Source organism: Empidonax traillii, unplaced genomic scaffold (assembly GCF_003031625.1).
Source record: "Empidonax traillii isolate 1590-97213 ecotype Southwest subspecies unplaced genomic scaffold, ASM303162v1 scaffold532:size433792, whole genome shotgun sequence".
Lineage (NCBI taxonomy): Eukaryota > Metazoa > Chordata > Aves > Passeriformes > Tyrannidae > Empidonax > Empidonax traillii.
Genome location: NW_020955725.1, coordinates 358,188 through 378,759, shown reverse-complemented (window position 1 = coordinate 378,759; position 20,572 = coordinate 358,188). Strand labels below are relative to the sequence as shown.

The window sequence follows — 20,572 nt, the reverse complement described above, 5'->3', positions numbered from 1 at the left end:
GGAGGAGGCGTGCGCGGTGCACCGGCGGGGGCAGAGCTTACCGGCCCCTGCCCGGCCCCGCTCGAGTCCGGCGCGGGCACACACCGGCCAGAGCCCGCGGTAACGCCTCCTGTGCTGGGAAGTGTGAGAAAAGGGCGGGACAATCACGGCACCGGGAGCTGCCCACGGACACGGCTCCGTGGAACGGGCACGGGGAGGGAGAGAGCCAGAGACAGCGCGGGCATGGAGAGACAGGTCAGTGCGCGCCCCGGCGGGCGCGGGGGAACCGGCAGAGGGAGCGGGAAGGGCCGTGGAGGGAGCGGGACAGCGCACCGCGCGTTCTGATTGGCTCGGGCCGCTGCAGCCGCCAACCTCCACGTTGATTGGCTAAGGCATCTGGATTCGTAACCTGATTGGCTGCGGTGTCTTGAGCCTCCTGAATCCGTTCTCTGATTGACTGGAGCGGCTGGAGCCTCCTCAATCCGCTCCCTGATTGGCTGGGGCGGACGCGGAGCTGCTCCCTGACAGCCGGCGGGGCAGGGGCCGGTCCGGCCGAGCCCGAGCCCCGGTCCCTGAGCCCGGACCCCTGAGCCCCGATCTCTGAGCCCCAAGCCCCGGTCCCTGAGTCCTGACTGGGGTCTCGCTCCGCCTGCTCCCCGCCTGGCTCTGCCCGCGCCCTGGCCGTGTCCGGCCCTGTGCCCAGCTCCATGCCCAGCTCCATGCCCCCATCTCTATCCTGCTCCATGTCCCGCTCCGTGCCCCGCCAGCTGCCCGGTCCGGGTGCTCCCCCGGCCGGGGCCCCCGCGGGAATTCAGAGGAGCGAATCTCCCTGTGCCGCGTTCTCTTTCCATCTGTATTTGCAAATATTTCCGCAGGCAGAGCCGTTCGCGGGCCGCGTGGGGCGAGGCCGAGCTGGCAACTTGGGGAGGGAAGTGGCGGTTTGGGGACCGGTGAGGCCGCCGGGTCCGGACTCCGAAAGGCCCCGGCAGGTACATGAAGGAGTGCTGGGCAGCCCCCCGACAGGCGCGGGGGATGTGAGCACCGGCAGCGGGGACGGAGCGGGGAGCTCGGTTATCACTGAGAATACAAAAAAATCAGAAAAGCAGAAGTGCGCCCAGACAAAGGGCTGCGTGTGGAGACAAACTCTGCTGCGATTAGTCTGGCCGGCGCCACCTGCTTCCATGGAGATGAGAATCTCCCGACGCACCAGTCGAATCCCGGCTGCCTCCGCGTGCTCCTTCCTCCATGGGGAGGAGACCCTCCTCCTCCTCCTCCTTCTCCTCCTCCTCTTCCTCCTCCTCCTTCTCGTCACGATGGGAGCCGGAGCCTGCAGCCCGCAGACCCTTGGCCGTTGCCACCCACTCTCCTTCCCACTCCACATCCCATCCCCATCCCCATCCCCATCCCCATCCGTCCCTTTGGGGATCGGCTGCCTCCCGCTACCACATCCCCACGGCCATGTAGGTCAACGTCTCCCTCCACCTTCTTGGGGGAGCCAACAGCACCACCAATTCTTGGACCACCAGCTTCCCTTCGCGCACCACATCCCGTCCCCTTCCCTCCTTTTGGGGACTGCTCACCTCCTGTCACCCCACCCCTGCAGACCCCAGCCTCTCCCTCCACCTCCTTGTGAGGGTGAACAGCATTCCCCCAAAACCTTCCAATTCCTGTAACATCCCCAGTTCCATTAATCCCATTTTTGTGGGGAGGGAGTTCCTTACTATCAAGCCTTACAAGATTTTTGGGGTGTACATGATCTTTCCCACCATCACAGCAGAGGAGAGCAATGCCCAGCCAGGATATGGGTCCCCTGGGAAGGGCGTTCCCCGCTCCCGCTATCACTCTGTGAGGTGATAACCTCTCAAAAAGAAAGGAAGGGGGAAATAGAAAATGACCCCTGGGGTGCTGGAGGGGTTAGGGCATGGGGGTGCCCATCGACCACCCCCAGTCCCCCTCTCTTTGTCCCCCCCTCTTTGTCCCCCCAGACCGGTACCGAGAGCGGCCCCGGCGCGGGTGGAGGATGCTGCTGCACGGGGGGGCGTTTGCGGTGGTCGGGCAAGTTGGGGAGGGGGAGGAAGATGAAGGGCGGGCGAGTTAGGAGGAGCTGCTTTGCATCCCTTCACGTCAGCCCTGCCTCATTCCCTCCTTCTTCCTTCCTGCGCACCCAGTGCCGGGCCCGGAGCCGCCGCCGCCGCCCCGCGGAGCCGCCGGTGAGTCTTCACCGGACCACCCCGTGCCCCTTAAACTCTCCCAACGAGGGGGGACAACAGCGGGGGGGGACAACAGCGGGGACACCGGGATGTGGCCGCCTTCCTCCCCTGCGCGACCGAGACGGGAGCGATGGCGGCGGGAGGTACCGGGAGGAGCGGGGAGGACGAGGGGGTTCCTCTCTCCGCGCGTGGGGCCGCCCCTCCACATGAAAGCCCCCCGAGAACTTTCCCCGTGGCCGCTCGCAAACTTTCTCCTCCGGGAAAGTTGCGGGGAGGGCGCGGAGGGGGTCCTGACCTGTTGCGGGAGGGGGTAAGCAGTGCGGGGGGACCCCGCGGCGGAATCGCGCGTGGGAGAGATGCTCAGGAGGTCGCGGTCGGGCAGCACCCTGGGGTTTGGGAGGTCAGGGCGGCAGCCGGCCGGTCCCCGCGGGCCGCGCCCAAAGTTTGGGGACAGTTTCACGGTGTTTGGGACCAACCAGCGGTGGGGGACCCGGGTAGGACCACTCGTGTTCACAGCGGCAAAGTGCCCCTGGAGGGGCGCGAAGTGCAGTGGGGAGGAGGGGTTTGACTCCACGGGCCAGTCCCATAGCAGGCAGGTCCCGTTTCGCCTCCCGCCCCAGAGTGCCCAGCATTTCCCAGTGTGGGACCCCCCGATGCTTCGTGGGAGCTGCATGAGGGCTGGGGGGCTTTGTGCGCTGTGCCCTGGTGAGGGACTGTTGGGAGCTGCCTGTAAGCTCTCCGGAGCTCTAGTCATCAACTGGGTGCGGCAGATAAATTAGTTATAATTAATTAATCAATCAAGCGTTAGGGGTTTCCTTGTGACCCGCCATGTGGGCAGAGGAGGGGGGGTGATGGGAAGGGATGGGGGCAGTCCACAACCTGGCCTGCATCGGGATCCGGAACCTGAACCCCCTCCTCCAGCTACAGAGCCTCCCCAGTCCAGAGCCTGAAGCCTCCCCCCAGGTCCAAAGCTAGCGGCTCCCTCAGCCTGAAACATCCCACGCTGCACTGCTGCACCCCAGAGCAGGCTCACACACCCCACACTGTGCTCCCACACCCCACACCATGATCCTGCACCGGGCACCACGCCTCCAGACTCCACACCATGTTCCCAGCCTCACCTTGGTGGCTTCTGTATCCCAGGTTTGAATGCCAAGGCCCTGCCAAGCCGTGGCTCCAGGCGGCTCCCACATGGTGCAGCTGGATCATGTGGGTGATCAGGGCCAGCCACAGGATTGAACAAACATATCTTGGTTTGGAGGGAGAGCCCAAGCACAGTTCTCCCTGGGGACCCCGAAGAGTCATGGGGGTACTGGCCTCAGCATTCCCTCTGGAGCCCCAGGGGATGCCCAACCCCTGGCCAGCTGTGCAGAACAGCAGCTGGGGCAACACTGGCCGCTCTGACCATCCCCTGTTCCCACCGCAGGTGACAGTGTCCTCACTGCAGGAGCAGCTCTGCAGCCAGTCACATCCCCCTCGGCTCCTCTTTGCAAGCAACCTTCCTTCCATCAGTGCCCTCTTTACTGGTCACACTGTATCTATCCAAGATGAGAAACTGGAGCTGAAGCTCTGCTACACCCCCGGACACATTCCCACCCAAACCTGGGGAATGACTGGGAGGGTTGGACTGGGGGCTCTGCGGCAGCAGGAGTGGAACATCTCCTGCTGTGCTAGGTCACGGCTCATCATGCTGACGTTTTGGGTTTGGTTTGATGCCTGAGAAAGTATTTATTTCAGATGGTTTTATTAGGCTGTTTTAATTTATCAACTAGTTTGGGAATCATAGTGTGGAAAGGGGCAAGCACTAGCCCTGTCCTGCTCTGCTCCATATCTGAGAACGCTGAGGAATCGGCAAAGTGGTTTGTTTGTACTACCAGGAACGTGTCAGCGTCACATCCCGTGGGAGAGGGGCTGCCTGCACTCCTTTATTTTAGTTATTCCTTGTGGAGGAGTCAGGTTCAGCTCAGCCTCTGCTCGAGCCCGTCTCTGGGCACATCCCTGGAGTCTGCCTGGCCAGGGCCAGTGAGGGGATGATGGGGAGCCCAGTGCTGCCCCGACAGGCTGGGGGCTTCCTGCCGAATTTGTTGCCACTGCTGCCTCTTCCCAAGCTCCATCACGTCCCTTACCCGCAGAGCTCACCTGCCTGGGCACAGGTGGCAGCATCTGGAATGACCCAAACACCTGCTGGAGGTGCCATGGTGGGGCAGGAAGGACACTGAGGATGGCTGGGATGGGGTGTGCTGGGAGGACTGGAAGAACACTGTGGAATGGCTGGGATGGGATGTGCTGGTAGTGCCACAGTCCCATCCTTTGTGCTGCCCATGGCCAGAACCCTCCGGATGAGTCACAGTCCCTGCCGAGCTCTTCTTGCAGGGCTTGACCTTGGGGACAGGGACTGTGATCGGTGACAAATGTTTTCCCTTTGTCCCTCTGTCCCACATTTTCCTTCCCATCACTGTGAACACCTTCCATCTCTCACTCCCTCATCCTGGCAAGCAGCTGTGGGTTGCAGTGGGGTGGGGCAGGAGAGGATCCGGCACAGCCCCTGCCTAACACAGCTTTCCCTAAATCCCAGGTTCTGTCCAAAGCAAGGGAAATGTGAGGTGTCAGTCTGGAAGGAAGTGCTCCTGCTGGGGTGAGCCATGGAGGAGGATCTGTATTTCTCTATTTGGGGGATCTGTATTTCGACACCGGGGAGGCTGCCACTCCTCTCACCCAGCTTCGACAGAGGAACAGGGCTCTCCTCACTGAGAGAACAAGCAGTTATGAACTTTCTTTCCAAAACTTTAAATTAAGGGAGAGAAACATAGTTTTGACCTGGAAGGGTCTCTCTGGTCTCCCTGGAGCTGTCTGTTCTCCAGACACCGACACAGCCCTGGGTTTGGCAGAGAGCGAGCCCAGCCAGGCCATTCTGGGCGGTTTCTCGCCGTGTCCGTTCGGGAAGAGCAGGCTGGGAGGAGGAAGCAGCACACAGACATGCTCATTGTTTTACTTCCACGTCTCGTCCATAGGGACCGGTGTTGTGCCTGTGCACGGTGCACCCCGACACGCTGTGCTGGGCAGGTGGGAGCCGCGGCCGGGAACGGGAATTTTCTGGGCATTGCAGGTGGGAGCCACGAACTGCGCTGGGAGGGGATGGGAAGGGGCTGCTTTTGCTTTGCCCGGAGCCTTTGCTATCCATGGCAGGGCTGTGGTGCCTCCCTGGCCAGCAGAGCCATACCAGGCTGGAGCCGTGTCCTGCCTGTGCTGGTGGGCGGCCCAGTGAGGGAGAGGAGGGGGAGGAAGGACAGGCAGAGCCGCCAGAGGAAGAGCATTCACTGCTGCCTCTAAATTTATCTTTCCTGTTTCTCGGCAGCAGCATTGTCTCGTGCCCGTTCTCTGTGGTGTTAGGCCACTCTCCCCTCTCTGCCTCTCTTCTGACATCCCGTCCCTCCCCATGTCATCCTGGTTTAACCAGCTCTGTCCCTCCCCTGCCTTTGCTTTCATGTTTTTAACTCTGACATGTTCCCTGGCTGGTGTTCCCAGTCTGGGCTCACACCCACCACCTTGGGGCCCTCCCCACAACCCTGCACAGCAGCCCCTGGCTGTGGGGGGTTAAACTGGGGGTCAGGGGCATTTCAGTGCCTGTGGGCTCAGGACTGGGAATCCAGGAGCAAACTGGACAAGGGTTGTGAGGTTTCCCTTGACGAGCCCTTTGTCCAACCCATGATGGGCTGCTCTCAGGGGAGAACTTCTCTCTCCTCTTGGAACCATGGAATCATTTTGGTTGGAGAGGACCTTTGAAATCACAGAATCCCCAGGGTAGCTTGGCCCTGCTCCTCCTGACCTTCCTGGGAGATACGGCACATGGCTGGGCAGATCAGGGACATCCTGGACCAGCTGGACTGATCAGGGATGCCCAGGACTGACCCAGCTGGTGGCTGCTGTTAGGAAGAGTTGTTGTTGCAGTAAGGATGAATTTTCCCAGGAGCTGCTCCCCTTCCCAACCAATCTACAAGGATTGTGAGGTTTTCCCTCATCACAGAGGATTTTCCACTCTCAAGTCCTGACCCCTCTGCCATCCACAACGGGGGCACTGTAAACTCCCAACTCAAACACCTTCCTGCTCTGTGCCAGTCCAATCTTTGTTCATTTATTGAGCTGGCTGACAGTTGCCATTCCCAGGCACAGATCGACCTGCCCTCCTGGCTCTGCCCTTGACTTTTCTCCAGAGCCATCAGTTTGTCATCGCCGTGACCATTCTGTGCTCAGTCACCAGCCCTGCGAGTGTTCAAAAGCTGTGTGGATGTGGCACTCTGGGGATGTGGGTTAGCAGTGACCTTGGCAGTTCTGGGGAGCAGTTGGACTCAGTGATCTTAGAGGACTTTTCCGACCTGAGTGATTCCATGATTCCAGCCCTGCCTCACGTGTCCCCATGTCTGGGGGGGCACCAGCTCACTGGGGGCTAATGGTGCCATTTGGAGGAGCTCTGATGCAGGGCTGGGGTGCCCTCTGGAGAAAAAAAACACTTTCTCAGAGGCAGAACTGTAGGCAGAGCTGGACAAGTCTCCTCCATCAGAGTGCTGAGCCTCTGTGCTGAATCTCCCTCATCCACTCCCATCCTTGGCTGCTCCACACACTCCAGCAGGGCCTGACTGGACCATCACCTGTTGAGATCAAGCCCTGATTTATGGGGGCTCCAGTGGCTTGGTTTTGTGATTATTAACAAGGGACACGTGGAAAGAAATTATTTCAACAGCTGAATATTGTGTGTGTTTGTAGGACTTTCTGGCTGAGATGAGAAAGGGCACAAAGTACAGGGATTGTGCAGACTGGGATGGAAATGGGGACGGGAGGTGGCACAGACCTCAGGGCTAGCCAGGGCTGCTGAAGCCAAGGCAGAGACAGCCCAGCCTTTCTGAGACCTTGGGAAATATTAATTAGGATGAATAAATAGTGTAAATATCCCCACCTCCTGCTCACAGCTGGGATTTGCCCACTACATCTCCCTGTGTTGTCTGATGAGCCCTATCTGGGCAGGTGATCCATCCCCCAGTGCCCCTGGCAGCCCCTTGCCCAGATTCACCCAACAGCAGCTCCGTTTTCAGGAGTGGGACAGCACTGAGCTGCAGGGCCCTGGGCATCGCTCTCTGGGCACAACTCCTGCCGTGCTGGGCTGTGTCCTTGCCAGCAGTCCAGCTGGTGTAACACACTCCGGACAGCCGTGCCAGACCCTGTCCTCTGAACTCCATTTCAAAAGACAAGTGTGTGTGTTTCTGTGTAAAATCCCTCTGCCCGGAGCTGGGAGCGCTGTGGGAGCTCCCACAGCTTGATGACACACAGGAACACATGTGCTGTAAGCAGGAACCCTGTTTTACCCTGGCCCTGTGACCCAGCAGCAGTGTGCAGCCAGTGCAGCACCCCCAGCTCTGCCTTCCCCCTGGGAGAAGCTGCCATGGATCTCAAAGACACTGGCCATGCAGGCGGGCTGGGGCTGTGGGGGCTGTCTTTGGGCCATACAGGAATAGTGTCTGTCACATCTGGCTCACCACAGTCACTCCCTTGGGTCAGTCCTGAGCTGGGAATTCATAAACTGCCCCCAGTGAGAACCTTTGTTTGATGCCTCCTGATCCATTCCCTCCGACCCAGCCTCCCAGACTCTTGTCCCTGACCTGCTCAGCTGTGCAGAAAAGGATCTGAAATGTTTCCCACCTTGGGGATCTGAAAGTAGAAGTGGCATTGGCAGCTGTGCAGCTGGTTAGTTCCTGAAATGGTGTGACATCTCCAAGAGCCTTGCTATCAGAAGACTGGGAGTAGGACATTCTGAGGGGTCTGGTCCAGTGCCTGGTACAGGTGAAAGGAGGTCTCGTGCTCGCCAGTTCCTGCCTGTACCTCGTCCTGCCCCCAGTGGAAAGCTCTGATTCCCACTCCTCCCTTCAGCTCTGGGCTGTAGGAAATGGCACTCTCTGTGTTTGGGACTGGGCTGTGTGGGATGGGTTCTGCAGCAGGTCTGTGTGCCGTAGGTGATTCCCAAGCCATGGAACTGGAGGTCAGTGTCTCCCATGCTGTGCTTTGCCTTGCACGGGCTCACCGGCACCTGTCCCTTTGCCGAGGCAAACTGCAGTCACTGGTGCTGTGCTCAAGGGCATTCTGGGAGGTGAAAGAGCCTCGAAATCTGAAGTTGAGAGAGCAGACACAGCACGAGTGTCCCCTTGCCTGTCCCCAGCGAAGCCCCCACTCGGCTGCTGGAGCCGACTCTGCTGGGAGCAGCTGCAGGACTGGCAGATTTACACGTGGAAGATTATCCAGTTGAGTATTAATTATCACACTCAAATTAGAACCCCTTGGCTATGATTAAGTTATTACCTGGCCTGGCAGTGGAGACAGCGGATGCAGTGCCGGTGGCAGAGCTCAGCAATGCCCAGCCACGGTTGGGCACAGCATCCCTGAGGGGAGCAGGCAGCCCCCAGCCCTGCAGGGCTCTGGGACTCCCTTGCCCCTGCCCAGGATAAGCTGTAGGAGAGCAGTGGGGAGCTGGGCATGCCCGTGCTGGTCTCTGATTCCTGCCCTGTTGGCCTCGGGGCCAGTGGTCGCAGTGTGAGGGTCATGTCTGCATGGGTACGGGGGCACAGGGGGCATGTCCCGGTGCTCTGCCCATGGGAAGATTGAACCTGTCTGCAGAATCATCTTCCTCTCAGCCTTTAACTCTAGCTGAACATCCCTGGTGCCATGACTGGATCTAGGCCAGCCCTGTGTCCCTGTTACTCCATCCTCTCAGCCCAGTGCAAGGTTGAGCCCAGGGAGACAGGGACAGTCAGGCTTAGGAGCTGCTGTCCTGCAGCAAGGACAGGCTCCACACATGGCAATATCAAAACTGGACTAAAATTGTTCCCAGGGATAAGGGCAGCAATGCTCTTGAAAATAAAACCCTTAAGCGAGACCCTTCCCTCTGTAGGGATCTTCCCTCAGTCCTCACACATGAGCAGCTGTTTCACATCCCACGGGGCAGCCCCTGCTCCCTTCAAGGTGACACACATCTCCCATTCGTACTCTGTCGTGCTGGTTTTCCCCTTTTGCAGCCATCTGGGTCACACACACCAGGGTGCCCGAGCTCCTGAGTATTGTCTCCTTGGACCTCTGGCCGTGTTTATGGCGCTGCCCCGAGGTCCTGGTGGTTTGTGATTAACCCTGGCTCCAAGGGGTGCTGAGTGTGAGCAGTGCCAAGCAGGAGCAATCCCCCATGGGCTCAGGACATCACTCCTTGCCCCTGTGGCTCCCACCCACAGCTGGGGTGGTGCTGGGGCTTGCAGACCCCAGTAAAAGCCCTTTTGACCCTCTTTGGGCAGGGGTGGGCACTGGGGGCTTTGGGGCTTGCAGGGCGAGGGGGCTGCACCCACTGTTCTCTCCCTGCTCCCTGCAGGGCTCAGACCAGGATCAGGCCCTTAGTTTTGCATCTGCCACAACCATCCCTCATCTTTCTCTGCAAGGCTTGGGGTTGACATGAAGCCACACTTTTTCCTGCAGATTTGTTTGCTCTGGGTGTTTGCTGCCTGGTTTTGCAGCGGGATGGTGAGGTGGTGAAGACAGTCCTGCCCAGCGCCGCTCAGTCCCGTTTCCTTTCTGTCGCCATCTGCGTGTGTGAGTGCTGGGAGCAGGTTTGTCAGAGCCTCAGCGCCTTTCAGGGACTTCGCAAAGAGCAGATTTATTTTCTGCTATGCTGAGAATTAACTCCCTTTTCTTCCTCTTCCCTCTGCCCCCGCTGGAAAGAGAGAGAATGCAGGGAAGAAGAAAGGATTTCCATCGCGGCGGTGATTGGCACAGCCCTGAATGAGAGGTCATTCCAGCCGGCTCTTTCTTTTCAGGGCCCTTTTTTCCTGCTCCCTGTATTCAGGCTGGCAGCATTCTTTCTTTTCAAAGCTCCTCTGTCTGTCTCTCTCTTCCCCCTCCTTTATTTTTCATCCCTTTTCTTTACTTTTGCTGTCTTTTCATTCTGTTTTTCTCCACCCCCTTGGGGCTCCATTTTTTCTTTCCCTTTTCCTCTATTCAGTTCCTTTTTTCTTCTTGCATCTCTTTTGAATAGCTTGGCTATTTTCGGAGAGGAAAGGGACTGTGCCGGGGAGAAGCCGTTGCAGCAAAGAGGAACTTGAAAGTCTTTTCTTTCCCTGTTTATTTCACTTAAAAGCAAAAATTGTTTTCCAAGGCAGAGCGAGGGTTCTGTGCGAAGCCTTTGAAGCCAGGCTGGGACGGCAGCAGGGCTGGGAGTCCTCCCTGCTCCTCACCGTGCCACACACACCGCTGGTCCCGAACTGCTGACACAGCCCCGCGCCCCCGAAGCACCAGGGGGTCTGGGGCTGGTGCTGCCTTGGCTGGGATGGGTGCTGATGCTGCAGAGGAACAAGAGCAGCCCCTCTCTCTCGGCTCACCCCACACCAGTTACCTGATTTAAAGGCTCTTCCTGCTGCTGGGGCTCCTGAGTGGCAGCATTTTTAGGGATGACGTGACCGTAAGCTCCAAAGGCAGATCCTGGAGCTCTCAGCACGTGCCTGCACAGCACGTGGATGGGGATGGAGAGGCCATGTTTGTTCCAAAGAGGAACGAGGGGCTCGTGGAGGAAAGGTGGGATGTGCCGGGATGGAACAGTGCCCAGGGGGGACATTGCCCTTGGACAGTCACTGCACTCAGGGCTGAGGGACAGAAGGGGCTGAGGCTTGGTCCTCTTCACTGAGGAATGGCAGCAAGGGTCTCATCCCTGTCCATAAAGCCATGGTGGTTCCAGTGGGTCTAAGGAAGCCCCTCCCGCAGCAGCATGAGGCTGGTCCCCACGTCACTGCTCCAGGTGCTGCAGTACCAGCAGCTCAACTTGCTGTCACAGTTGTCCTGGAAGCCCAGCACCGTGTTCTGGGAAAGGCTGGGAGGGCAAAAGGGCTGGAAAATCAGGGCTGAAGCAGGATGGATTTGGTCTGATAGAAAAGAGATGTTGTGCCACGTGGCACAGCAGCAGGAGGTCCTCAGGAAGGCAGCAGTGAGGGTGAGGAGAATCCTTCTCCCAAAATGCTCCCAGCCTAGGTGCTGCTCCAGGCATGAACCCTCGGTGGCTTTGGTGTGGTTTTGGTGCAGCTTTGGTGCAGTTTTGATGCGCTTTTGGCTGCTCACGGAATGCAGGTTTTCCATTCCCTGTGTCCAGTGTTTGCTCTGGCTCGGCCCATCCCGAGCAGCCATTCCCCAAGGAGACCTCCCTGGAGCAGAGACAGCACCGGTGGCTGTGGACCTGCTCTGCTGAGCTCCTGGCTGTGCCACAACACAAGGGTCCCCTGGAAGTGACCCTGAGCCAGAGCCAGGCTCCTCGCTCCTTCCCACCAGCCTCAGAGCCTGGAGCAGCCTGTCCTTCACCCATCTTTCCATCACCCCCGGGGCCGAACAGATGCAGGCAGGACTCTGGTTTTCAGGAAACAGCTTTTCCCCATGAATTTCAGTCTCCTCTGGTTGTTTCTAAGTAACATAGGCATTGAGGCTGATCTGTGGCACAGGAGCTGCCAGCTTCTGTGCTGGCTGTGTTAGGATCACAGAGTCATGGAATCCCAGGTTTGGAGGGACCTCAAGGACCACCTGGTCCAACTTTTTTGGGAAAAGCCTGATTTTAACAAGAGGGGGCTGGAGGTTGGGGCTCAGCAACTGTGTCCCGCAGTGGAGGCGGTGCAGGGCATTCCTGGGGTGCTCCTCCATCTTACAACTGTGATTCTGGAGGGGGTGCAATGACCCCGCAAAGCAGGGACCCCTCACCTGCCCTCCAGGGCAGGATGTGGTGGAGGGGTGCAGGCAGCTGGCAGGGTCAGGGTGCCTGGTCCTGAATTCTGCTCCCTGCTGTCGGACAGGAGCTGGAGGAGGGGTGACAGGGCACAGTCACTCTGTTGTCCTCAGCCAAGGGACACTTTGGGGTGCAGGCGGGGGTCCCGTGCTGGACAGGAGTGGGGCTGGGGCCCAGTGGTTAATTAAATAGATCATTTATTTAAAGTGAGATTCAAATAATTGTAACCCCGAGATAGAGAAGGCATCAGAGGAGATGAAAAGGGAGAGAGAGAGAAAGGAAGCAAAGGACAGAGGTTCGAAATGGAGAGGGAGATTAGGAGAGAGATGAAAGAGAGAGGAGAAAGATAAGAGGGAGAGAGGGGACAGATCTCGGCGCGAGATGGGTGTTGCCAGGGAAACAGGAAGAATGAGGGAGCGATGGAGGGATGGAGGAGCAGAGGATGCTGGGGGTGGGGAGCAAGGGATTGAGGAGCAGAGCGATGGAGGTTTGCAGGATGGAGGGGTGGAGGGATGAAAGGGCAGAGGAATAGAGGAACAGAGGGATGGAGGAGTGAGGGATGGAGGGTTGGAGGCTGGGGAGCAAAGGCTGGAGGAAAAGAGAGATGGAGGCTGACAGGATGGAGGAGCAGAGAGATGGAGTCTCAATCGCAGAAGGAGGAAAAAATGGATTCCCAGCAAAATGGGAAGCAGGAGAGGGATGTCCCAGCTCGGCATGGGAGTCTTTGTGCTGGGAAGAGCATTTGGGATGGCAGCTCTATCCCTCTACAGTGAGCAGCCACAGCACCTGCTGCTGCCCCCAGCCTGACCCTCTCACCCCAGTTCCCATGGGTGGATCTCACATCCCTGGCTGGCCATGGGGGAACCAGGCAGCTCCGTGCTCCACACACCTTTGTTCTGTAGCACTGGTAACCTCTGGTTATCTGAAAACCATTCCCTTTTCCCTCTCAGTCAGAGTTTGCCAATAACCAGGTGGCTTCAAAGGGGTAAATATTTGCTTCTGACTGATGGACACAGTGGTCTGAGTGAGAATCCTCCAGTTCCATGGAATGTGTTCAGAGGAAGCCCCCGTGGAGCGGCTGTGGAGGGTTTGACATGCTCTGACAACATGAGGCCACTCCTCCCCAAGCTTTTGTCTGTCCCACGGACCCCAGGTCCTCACTTTGCCTGACTTGGTTTTCCACCTGGTCTTACTAAAAATATTATCAACATCCTGCTGCAAATCCCAGGTTATGTCCTTTGTTTTGTGAAGCCAAAGCCCCTAAAGATGACACTTCCTCCACCCAGAACCACTTCAGTGACACACGAGGTGTCACATCCATCACTCAGAGGCTGAAGGGAGTGGCTGCTCTCTGATCTGCTGACAGTCAGTAGAGGTTTCTTTTTTCTGGAGAAGCTTTCCTTAAAACAAAACTTTTCCTTTTAAAATGTCGCTTAGCAGTATCTGTCTGGACACACCAACTGAATTTAAGCATGTGTTTGGTTTCAGTGGCAGCAGTGCCTGGCCCTGAGCAGCTCCTGCCCGTTTCAATGAGCTTTGACTCATTTTTACAGCAGTTCCTCTGCGCTGGGGGTCAGTTCTGGGGCGAGCAGTGCTGGTTTCACGTCCGCCATGGCAGCCAGAGCTGCTCTGGGCATGCCACCAGCACAGAGCCAGGGCTGGGCAGTGAAGCCGAGGTGAACCCCAAATCCTCGGACTGGTGCAGGACAGACACGCTGCGTCAGGTTTAGGAATAATTTTAGTTGTTGTGATTTTCAGGAAAACAACATTATTCTGTTTGGAATTGTGGGGGGTTGAGCAGCTTTACGTGAAATCTGCAGGCAAGATGAAAGCCTGCTTTCCCCTTTATTAAATTTAAATGAAAGCTGCTTTTGAGAAAAGAAGGAAAATAAAATCAAAGGTTTTCTCACAAATATCAGATCAGCTATTTTCTGGTAAAAAGTGTTGAAAATTTTTAGCACCCCCTCCCCCAGAGAGACCCTCCTCACCCTGAGCCCCCGTTTGGCTGGGGCTCAACCCCAGTGCCCTGGGAGCTTCACTTGGGGCTTGCGCTGCTGCATCTGCCCCCTGGGAACCCCTCAGGACCCCCCCGGCACCAGCAGCAGGGGGTCTGCAGAGGGGTCCTGCAGAGGGTCTCACGTCACTGCTGGGGTCAGCACTGGGACAGGAGTCTGTGCCGTGTCCAGGAGCTCTGCGTGCTCCAGCCCCAGGCATCGTCCTGCTCCCCTGGACCAGCTGCTCCCAGTGGGACCAGCCACGGCCAGACTGTGCTCTGTCACAACACCCAGCACTTCTGTTTTGGCAGCTCGAGCAAGGCTGGAATAGCTCCCTTGGAGCACAGAGGTGCCGCCAGTGCTCTGCACTCCGGAGTGCTGAGGGTTTCCTGGGGGAGCTGCAGTGTGTGACCCCACCTCACTCGCCAGCGTATTGGGAAACGGTGTTTCCAGCCTGGCTCGGCAAGTCCCGTGGCATGAACAGGGAAGTGAGAGCGGGAAGTGAAACAGCTGCCTCTGCCCTGTTCCCCCTTCCCCTTGTGGTGTTTGTGCAGCTGCAGCTCTGGAGCACTGCGGCCTCAGACAGCACAGCTTCTACCCCGTGTCCCAGGGCTCGTGTGTCCAATGGAGACAAGTGCACGAGGTTTGTGCAGCACAGGGCTCTAGTTTTCCCGCTGAGGAGCAGAGCTCATCCCCTTTCCCCAGTGACTGGCATAGGAATCCACATTTACTTTCCCCTAAAAGCCCCTGGCTTGGGGTGGTAGGACCCCCAGGTGCTGATCTGTGGGACAGATGAGTGTCAGTCTCGCAGCTCCCTCATCTCGTGGTGCTCGTTTTTGGGAACAAAGACCCGGCGCTGTGCTGGGAGCCCAGTGTCCCTCCACTGTGCCAGGGACATGGGGAGAGCAGTTGGGTCCCCTCTCCCGTGTCCCTTCTCCCCTGTCTGCAGTGGGCAGTGCAGGGCCCCCCATGGAGCCCCACGGGAAAGGGGGTCCCGTCTGGTGGGGTGGGGCCCCGGGGCTGTATTGTGCGTGCTGCCTCTCCCCGGCTGCTCCCTCTTATTCCTCCCACCCCTCCTCTTCTTCCTGCCACCGCCCTCCCCTGCTCCTTGCTTTGTTTCGCTGCCTCGGCACTCATCCTCCCCTCCATCCTCTTCCTCTCCATCTCCTCCCTGCAGCCCAAAGCCACCCCTCTCCTCCATTCCTGCCCCCTGCCCCTGCCTCTCCAGGGTGCCTGGGCTGAGACAGGGGTGCTTGGCTGAGACCTTCCTCCCACCTCCCCCCAGTATCCCCCTGGCAGTTCAAGCCTGGGCAGGGTCCTGGTCCTCTCACGGGGTGTGTCTGACCCTGGGCCAAGACTCACGGGCACTGTGCCCAGTGCCAGTGCCATGGTGGCCCAGAGACAAGAGGGGACTGAGAAGGGACCCCATACCCTGGCTGTCCATGGGCAGCAGACCCCTGCCGTTGGTGTTACTCCCTTTCTCTGTCTCTTTCCTGTTCTCTCACTGGTTTTTCCCCTTCCCATCATCATCCCATCCCCTTCTCCATCCCATCCTGTGCGCTGTGGGTGGTGTTCAGGTGGGCACACAGGGCCATGAAAGGATTGGCGGGAGAGGCCGATGTCCCTGGCCACGCTCCACAGCCGACCTGGCCGTGGGATGATATATCCGGGCACAGCAGGCTTTCCCCACTCCAGAGCTGCTGTTCATCTCAGAATTCCCTCACACCGGGCAGGTCCTCCTGGGACTGCGACAGGATCTGGCTCAGAGTTTTATCCCTGTTTTACCTCCCCCGCAGGATTTCTCTTTGTTGTAGCTGCAGAAATAATTGTAGTTAGGAGAACGCTCCTCAGTGGGAGGAAGCGGCGGCTCTCCAGGCACATCCCTGCCTGTCCTTGCTGGCTGCTGAGGGGGGTCAGGGGACCCTGTGGGCCCTGTGCTGCCCCCCATGCTGTGGTGGTGCGGAGACCCCCTGGGTGAGTGTGCCAGGCACCAGTGCTGAGCCCAGCGAGTCTCTTGCCTGCTGCTGGGCAGGCTGACCACGTCCTGGTGGTCCCAGTGGGTCTGGGCTCCATCCCTCGTGCTTACTGTGCTGCTGCTGCTCCTGCTCACTTCTGCCAGAGCACAGACCAACACTCGGCTGTGACTGGTCCCCAAATGGTGTGGGCACCTGCCCCTGGGAGTCACTGCCAGGAGCTCGAGGGCGTGCAAGGAGCCAGAGCCCAGCCTTGGTGACTGATAGCCCAGCCAGAGAGGGCATGTGGTGCTGGGGACCTGCACTGGCATCACCCACTTGGGTCTGGGGTTCGCTGGGGATGGTGCTAAGGAAAGCAGTGATGGCTGCAACGAGCCCCTCACGGCACGATGTCTGTGGCGTGGGGTGCTGGGGCTCACGGCCGTGTCTCTCCCTCCCCAGCCATGACGGTGTAGGCCAGTGGCGAGAGATGGATCGGTTCAGCGAGTGCGGGACACAGACGGATGCGGTGGTGGTGCTGTCCCTGGCACAGGCTGCAGTCCTGGGCCTGGTGTCCGATAATGAACTGCTCGGGGCCACCATCACCCCTGCCGGCTTCTTCCCGGGGCTGGCGGGGGAGCTGCCGGACAACGCCACAGCAGAGCCTGGGGAGCACGAGGGCGAGGAGCAGGCGCCCGGGGAGGGGCAGGATGAGGACACCCTGGAAGCAGAGTTCTCCTTGGAGAAGCACGCCCGGAGGAGGAAGCGGCCGCCTGTGAGGCTGGTGCCCAAGGTCAAGAGCGAGAGGGCAGAGGTGGAGGCAGAAGCGTCGTACGACACATCCGTCCCTGGGGACGAGGAGGGCGACGGGCAACGTGGCCACCTGCCCCAGCCCCCGGAGCCCGGCCAGGAACCAGCAGTGCAGAGCGGTGCCATGAAGATGATCGACCTGGGCACCTTCAGCAGGAAGCCCCGGCGCCTGCGGCACCTGCGCCGGCACCGGGAGCTGGAGGGCACCGAGCGCCGCCGCGGCGGGGGGGGTGACCCAGAGGGCGGCCCCGCGGGGGCCCTGCCGACCACAGGCACGTTCGAGGTGGGCGCCCCATCCCCTGGTCAGGTGGAGGCCCCCGCACCAGGGGACCCCGAGCAGGGGAAGAGCGAGCAGGGCTGTGGCTGGCAGGAGCCAGGGGAGCTGGAGGCAGAGGTGGCCGGTGGCACCAGCGAGCACAGCAGGAAGGCGCAGCTGGACCGGCTGGACATCAACGTGCAGATCGACGACTCCTACCTGGTGGAGGCCGGGGACCGCCAGAAGCGCTGGCAGTGCCGCATGTGCGAGAAGTCCTACACCTCCAAGTACAACCTCGTGACCCACATCCTGGGCCACAACGGCATCAAGCCGCACTCCTGCCCGCACTGCAACAAGCTGTTCAAGCAGCCCAGCCACCTGCAGACCCACCTGCTGACCCACCAGGGCACGCGGCCCCACAAGTGCGGGGTGTGCAGCAAAGCTTTCACCCAGACCAGCCACCTGAAGCGGCACATGCTGCTGCACACCGACATCAAGCCCTACAGCTGCCGCTTCTGCGGCCGTGGCTTTGCCTACCCCAGCGAGCTGAAGGCGCACGAGGTGAAGCACGAGAGCGGGCGCTGCCACGTGTGCGTGGAATGCGGGCTGGACTTCTCCACGCTCACCCAGCTGAAGCGGCACCTGGCTACGCACCAGGGCCCCACGCTCTACCAGTGCCTGGAGTGCAGCAAATCCTTCCACTACCGCAGCCAGCTGCAGAACCACATGCTGAAGCACCAGAACGTCCGGCCCTTCGTCTGCACAGAGTGTGGGATGGAGTTCAGCCAGATCCACCACCTCAAGCAGCACTCGCTCACGCACAAGGTAGGGCCTGGGGATCCCCAGGGTGCTGCCCTTGCCGTGCTCTAGATGTGGGTGCTGGGGGAGAGGGGTGTCACAATGTCCTGCACCCCGGCCAGGCCTGGGAGGAGATGGGTGGTGAGTGGGCAGTGGTGTCTGTGGCTGGTGTTGCTGGGGTCCCTGGGACCCAGCCTCTCTCCTTCTGGGTATTCCCATCCCTGGGGAGGGAGTTTCCAAGCTACTGCAGAGTGATGTGGGGGGCCCTGGCCAGGAGTTGCCACATGCCCTCTGGGTGGGCTGTAAGTGGGAATTTGCCCTTTTCCAGGGATTCTTTCATGGGGCTGAGCCACAGACTAGAGATGGGACAGAGCTTGTCCAGCCCCCATCCACAGCCCCTGCATGCTGCTGGGCTCAGGCTGGGCCGTGCTCTCGGCACAAGGAGCCCATCCCTCACCCACGGTGTCCCTGCTCCATTCCCGGCACTGCCCGTGTGCCCCCGATGCCCGGGGGTCATGTCGAGCCCCTGTCCACAGCTCTCCCACCCCTGGCAGGGTGTGAAGGAGTTCAAGTGCGAGGTGTGCGGGCGGGAGTTCACGCTCCAGGCCAACATGAAGCGGCACATGCTGATCCACACCAGCGTCCGCCCCTACCAGTGCCACATCTGCTTCAAGACCTTTGTGCAGAAGCAGACGCTCAAGACCCACATGATCGTGCACTCGCCTGTGAAGCCGTTCAAGTGCAAGGTACCGGTGGGAGTGGGGGGCTGGCAGAGCTAGGGAGGGGGAGAATGGTCCTTTTGTGCAGTGCCCCTGGGAATCTGGCCAGGCTGAGCCGTCGGGCACTGGAAGCAGATTTGTGATGCCTCCCCTGCTTGCTTCGGCATAGAATGTCTGCTCCAAGCTGTGGTGGGAGCAGTGCTGCTGATGGAAGGACAACCACTGCCTCTCTCTGACCACTGCTGGATGCTCTGGAGCTTCCAGCGCCAGCACCGCATCCCCAAGCCCCCCACACAGAGGGGGAGGAGGGCATGTGGCAGGAGCCACCCCAGAGGGGCAGCAGCCCCATTACTCTGGGTGGGAGCTGCGGGGAACCTTTGGGGCAAGGTCTGCTCTGCAGAGCCTTTGGCAGCTCTGGGGGTGCTCCCCGTGCTGGGGAGCCCTGGCTGACCACGGGCGTGCTGCCGGCAGGTCTGTGGGAAATCCTTCAACCGCATGTACAACCTGCTGGGGCACATGCACCTGCATGCTGGCAGCAAGCCCTTCAAGTGTCCCTACTGCTCCAGCAAGTTCAACCTGAAGGGCAACCTCAGCCGGCACATGAAGGTCAAGCATGGGGTGATGGACATCAGCCTGGACAGCCAAGGTGGGTCCCCAGGGCGGACTGGGCACTGTGGCTGCCCCCGCAGTGCCAGTGGCTCCAGGAGCTGGGCTGTGTTGTGGCAACTGTGGCAAGTTCATGTCTCCTCACCCGAGGGCTGCCCCCACAAGTGGCCTGGACTGAGCAGGGCTAGGGCTCCCAGGGAGCTTTGGGCTCCACACCCAGGGAGGGGGGAGCTGCTGGCCCAGCCCTCCCCACAGGTCTGTCACCGCCTGTCCCTGTGCTGACTCCTAGATGCCATGATGGAGCTGGCCGGGCCTGACCACGCCGAGCTGGACGGGCAGCAGGAGATGGACGACTTTGAGGAGGAGAACTCTTACAGCTACGGGGCAGTGGGCAACCCCCCGGACGAGCATGCACTGGCCGAGCAGGCCATGAAGGAGATGGCGTACTACAACATGTTGTAGCTGGGGCTGGCGGGGCTGTGGGGGCTTGGCAGGGTGAGAGGGGCTGTGGCATCCAGCCAGACCCCCTAGAACTGGAGGTGGGGCTCCTGCTGGGGTTGGAGAACACAGGGATGTCCAGAAGCCTTTGCCAGACCTGCTGTGGCTCTGCTGCTGCCCCCCTGCCCGTGCCCTGTGCCCAGTGACTTGAAGCTGCAGGCAGGGGAGGCACAACCCAGAAAACCACTGAATGGGAAGGGGCCACAGTGGGGCAAGATGATGAGCATCACTAACCATTCTACCTCCTGGGTCCCCCCTTGGGTGTGCTGGAGCTCCCCCCGGGCTCCCCAGAGGGCAGAAGCCCCTGTCTGCGGGAGGAGCTGGGTTTGCCCTCCTGCTCGCCCTGGGGCTCCCCATGCCAGGCTCTGGGGAACAGAACAGAATATTTTCATAGAAGCTCAGGGCGCAGTTGGTGCCCACAGCTCGGGGTCCAAAGCTGCAGCCAACGGCATATCTAGGGGAGGCAAACCCAGCCCAGCCCCAGCAAATGATGGTATTTTGAAAGTAATTTATTTTTTTCAGATGTGCCGCGTGGTTGGATTTATCTTTTCTCTGAGTTCAGTTCCCTTCAACCAATGTGCTTTGTAAACCCGTGTAAGCTGTGTGGTCTGTGCAGGGAGCAAGGGGGGGCTGCGGGGGCCTGAGGACAAACTGGCACCCCCTCCTTGCCCCTCAGCTGCTCTAGGGTTCAGGAAAAGGTTCTCACTTGGGCAGAGGTGGGGGGTTTGCCTCCTCCATGCCCAGGGATTAGGGAAGAAGCATCTGGGGCAGTGCTAGGTCCAGGACCGCTATCTGGGCTCCTCACCCTCCCTACTGTGGGGTTGGGGTTGGCAGCACCCACGTCATTGCCCTGAAGTGTGCCCAGAGCTGGAGAGGGTCCTGGTAGGCATCAAGACGTGGGATCCAGCCAGAGCACAGGGTTTGGGACCCCTGTGCTGACCCCCCCCACACTTTGTGCCCTTGGCT

At 59.7% G+C, this 20,572-nt stretch overlaps 1 protein-coding gene across 1 annotated transcript; it reads left to right on the top strand.

Annotated features, from left to right (window-relative positions):
* Positions 1-2,248: 2,248 nt before the first annotated feature.
* On the top strand, positions 2,249-20,199 carry ZNF710 (zinc finger protein 710). Its single transcript, XM_027897172.1, is given in 7 exon segments — positions 2,249-2,398; positions 2,401-2,475; positions 2,478-2,499; positions 16,382-17,810; positions 18,338-18,529; positions 18,974-19,148; positions 19,398-20,199. Coding segments are annotated over 7 exon segments (2,145 nt in total). The 5' UTR covers positions 2,249-2,319; the 3' UTR covers positions 19,571-20,199.
* Positions 20,200-20,572: the final 373 nt, after the last annotated feature.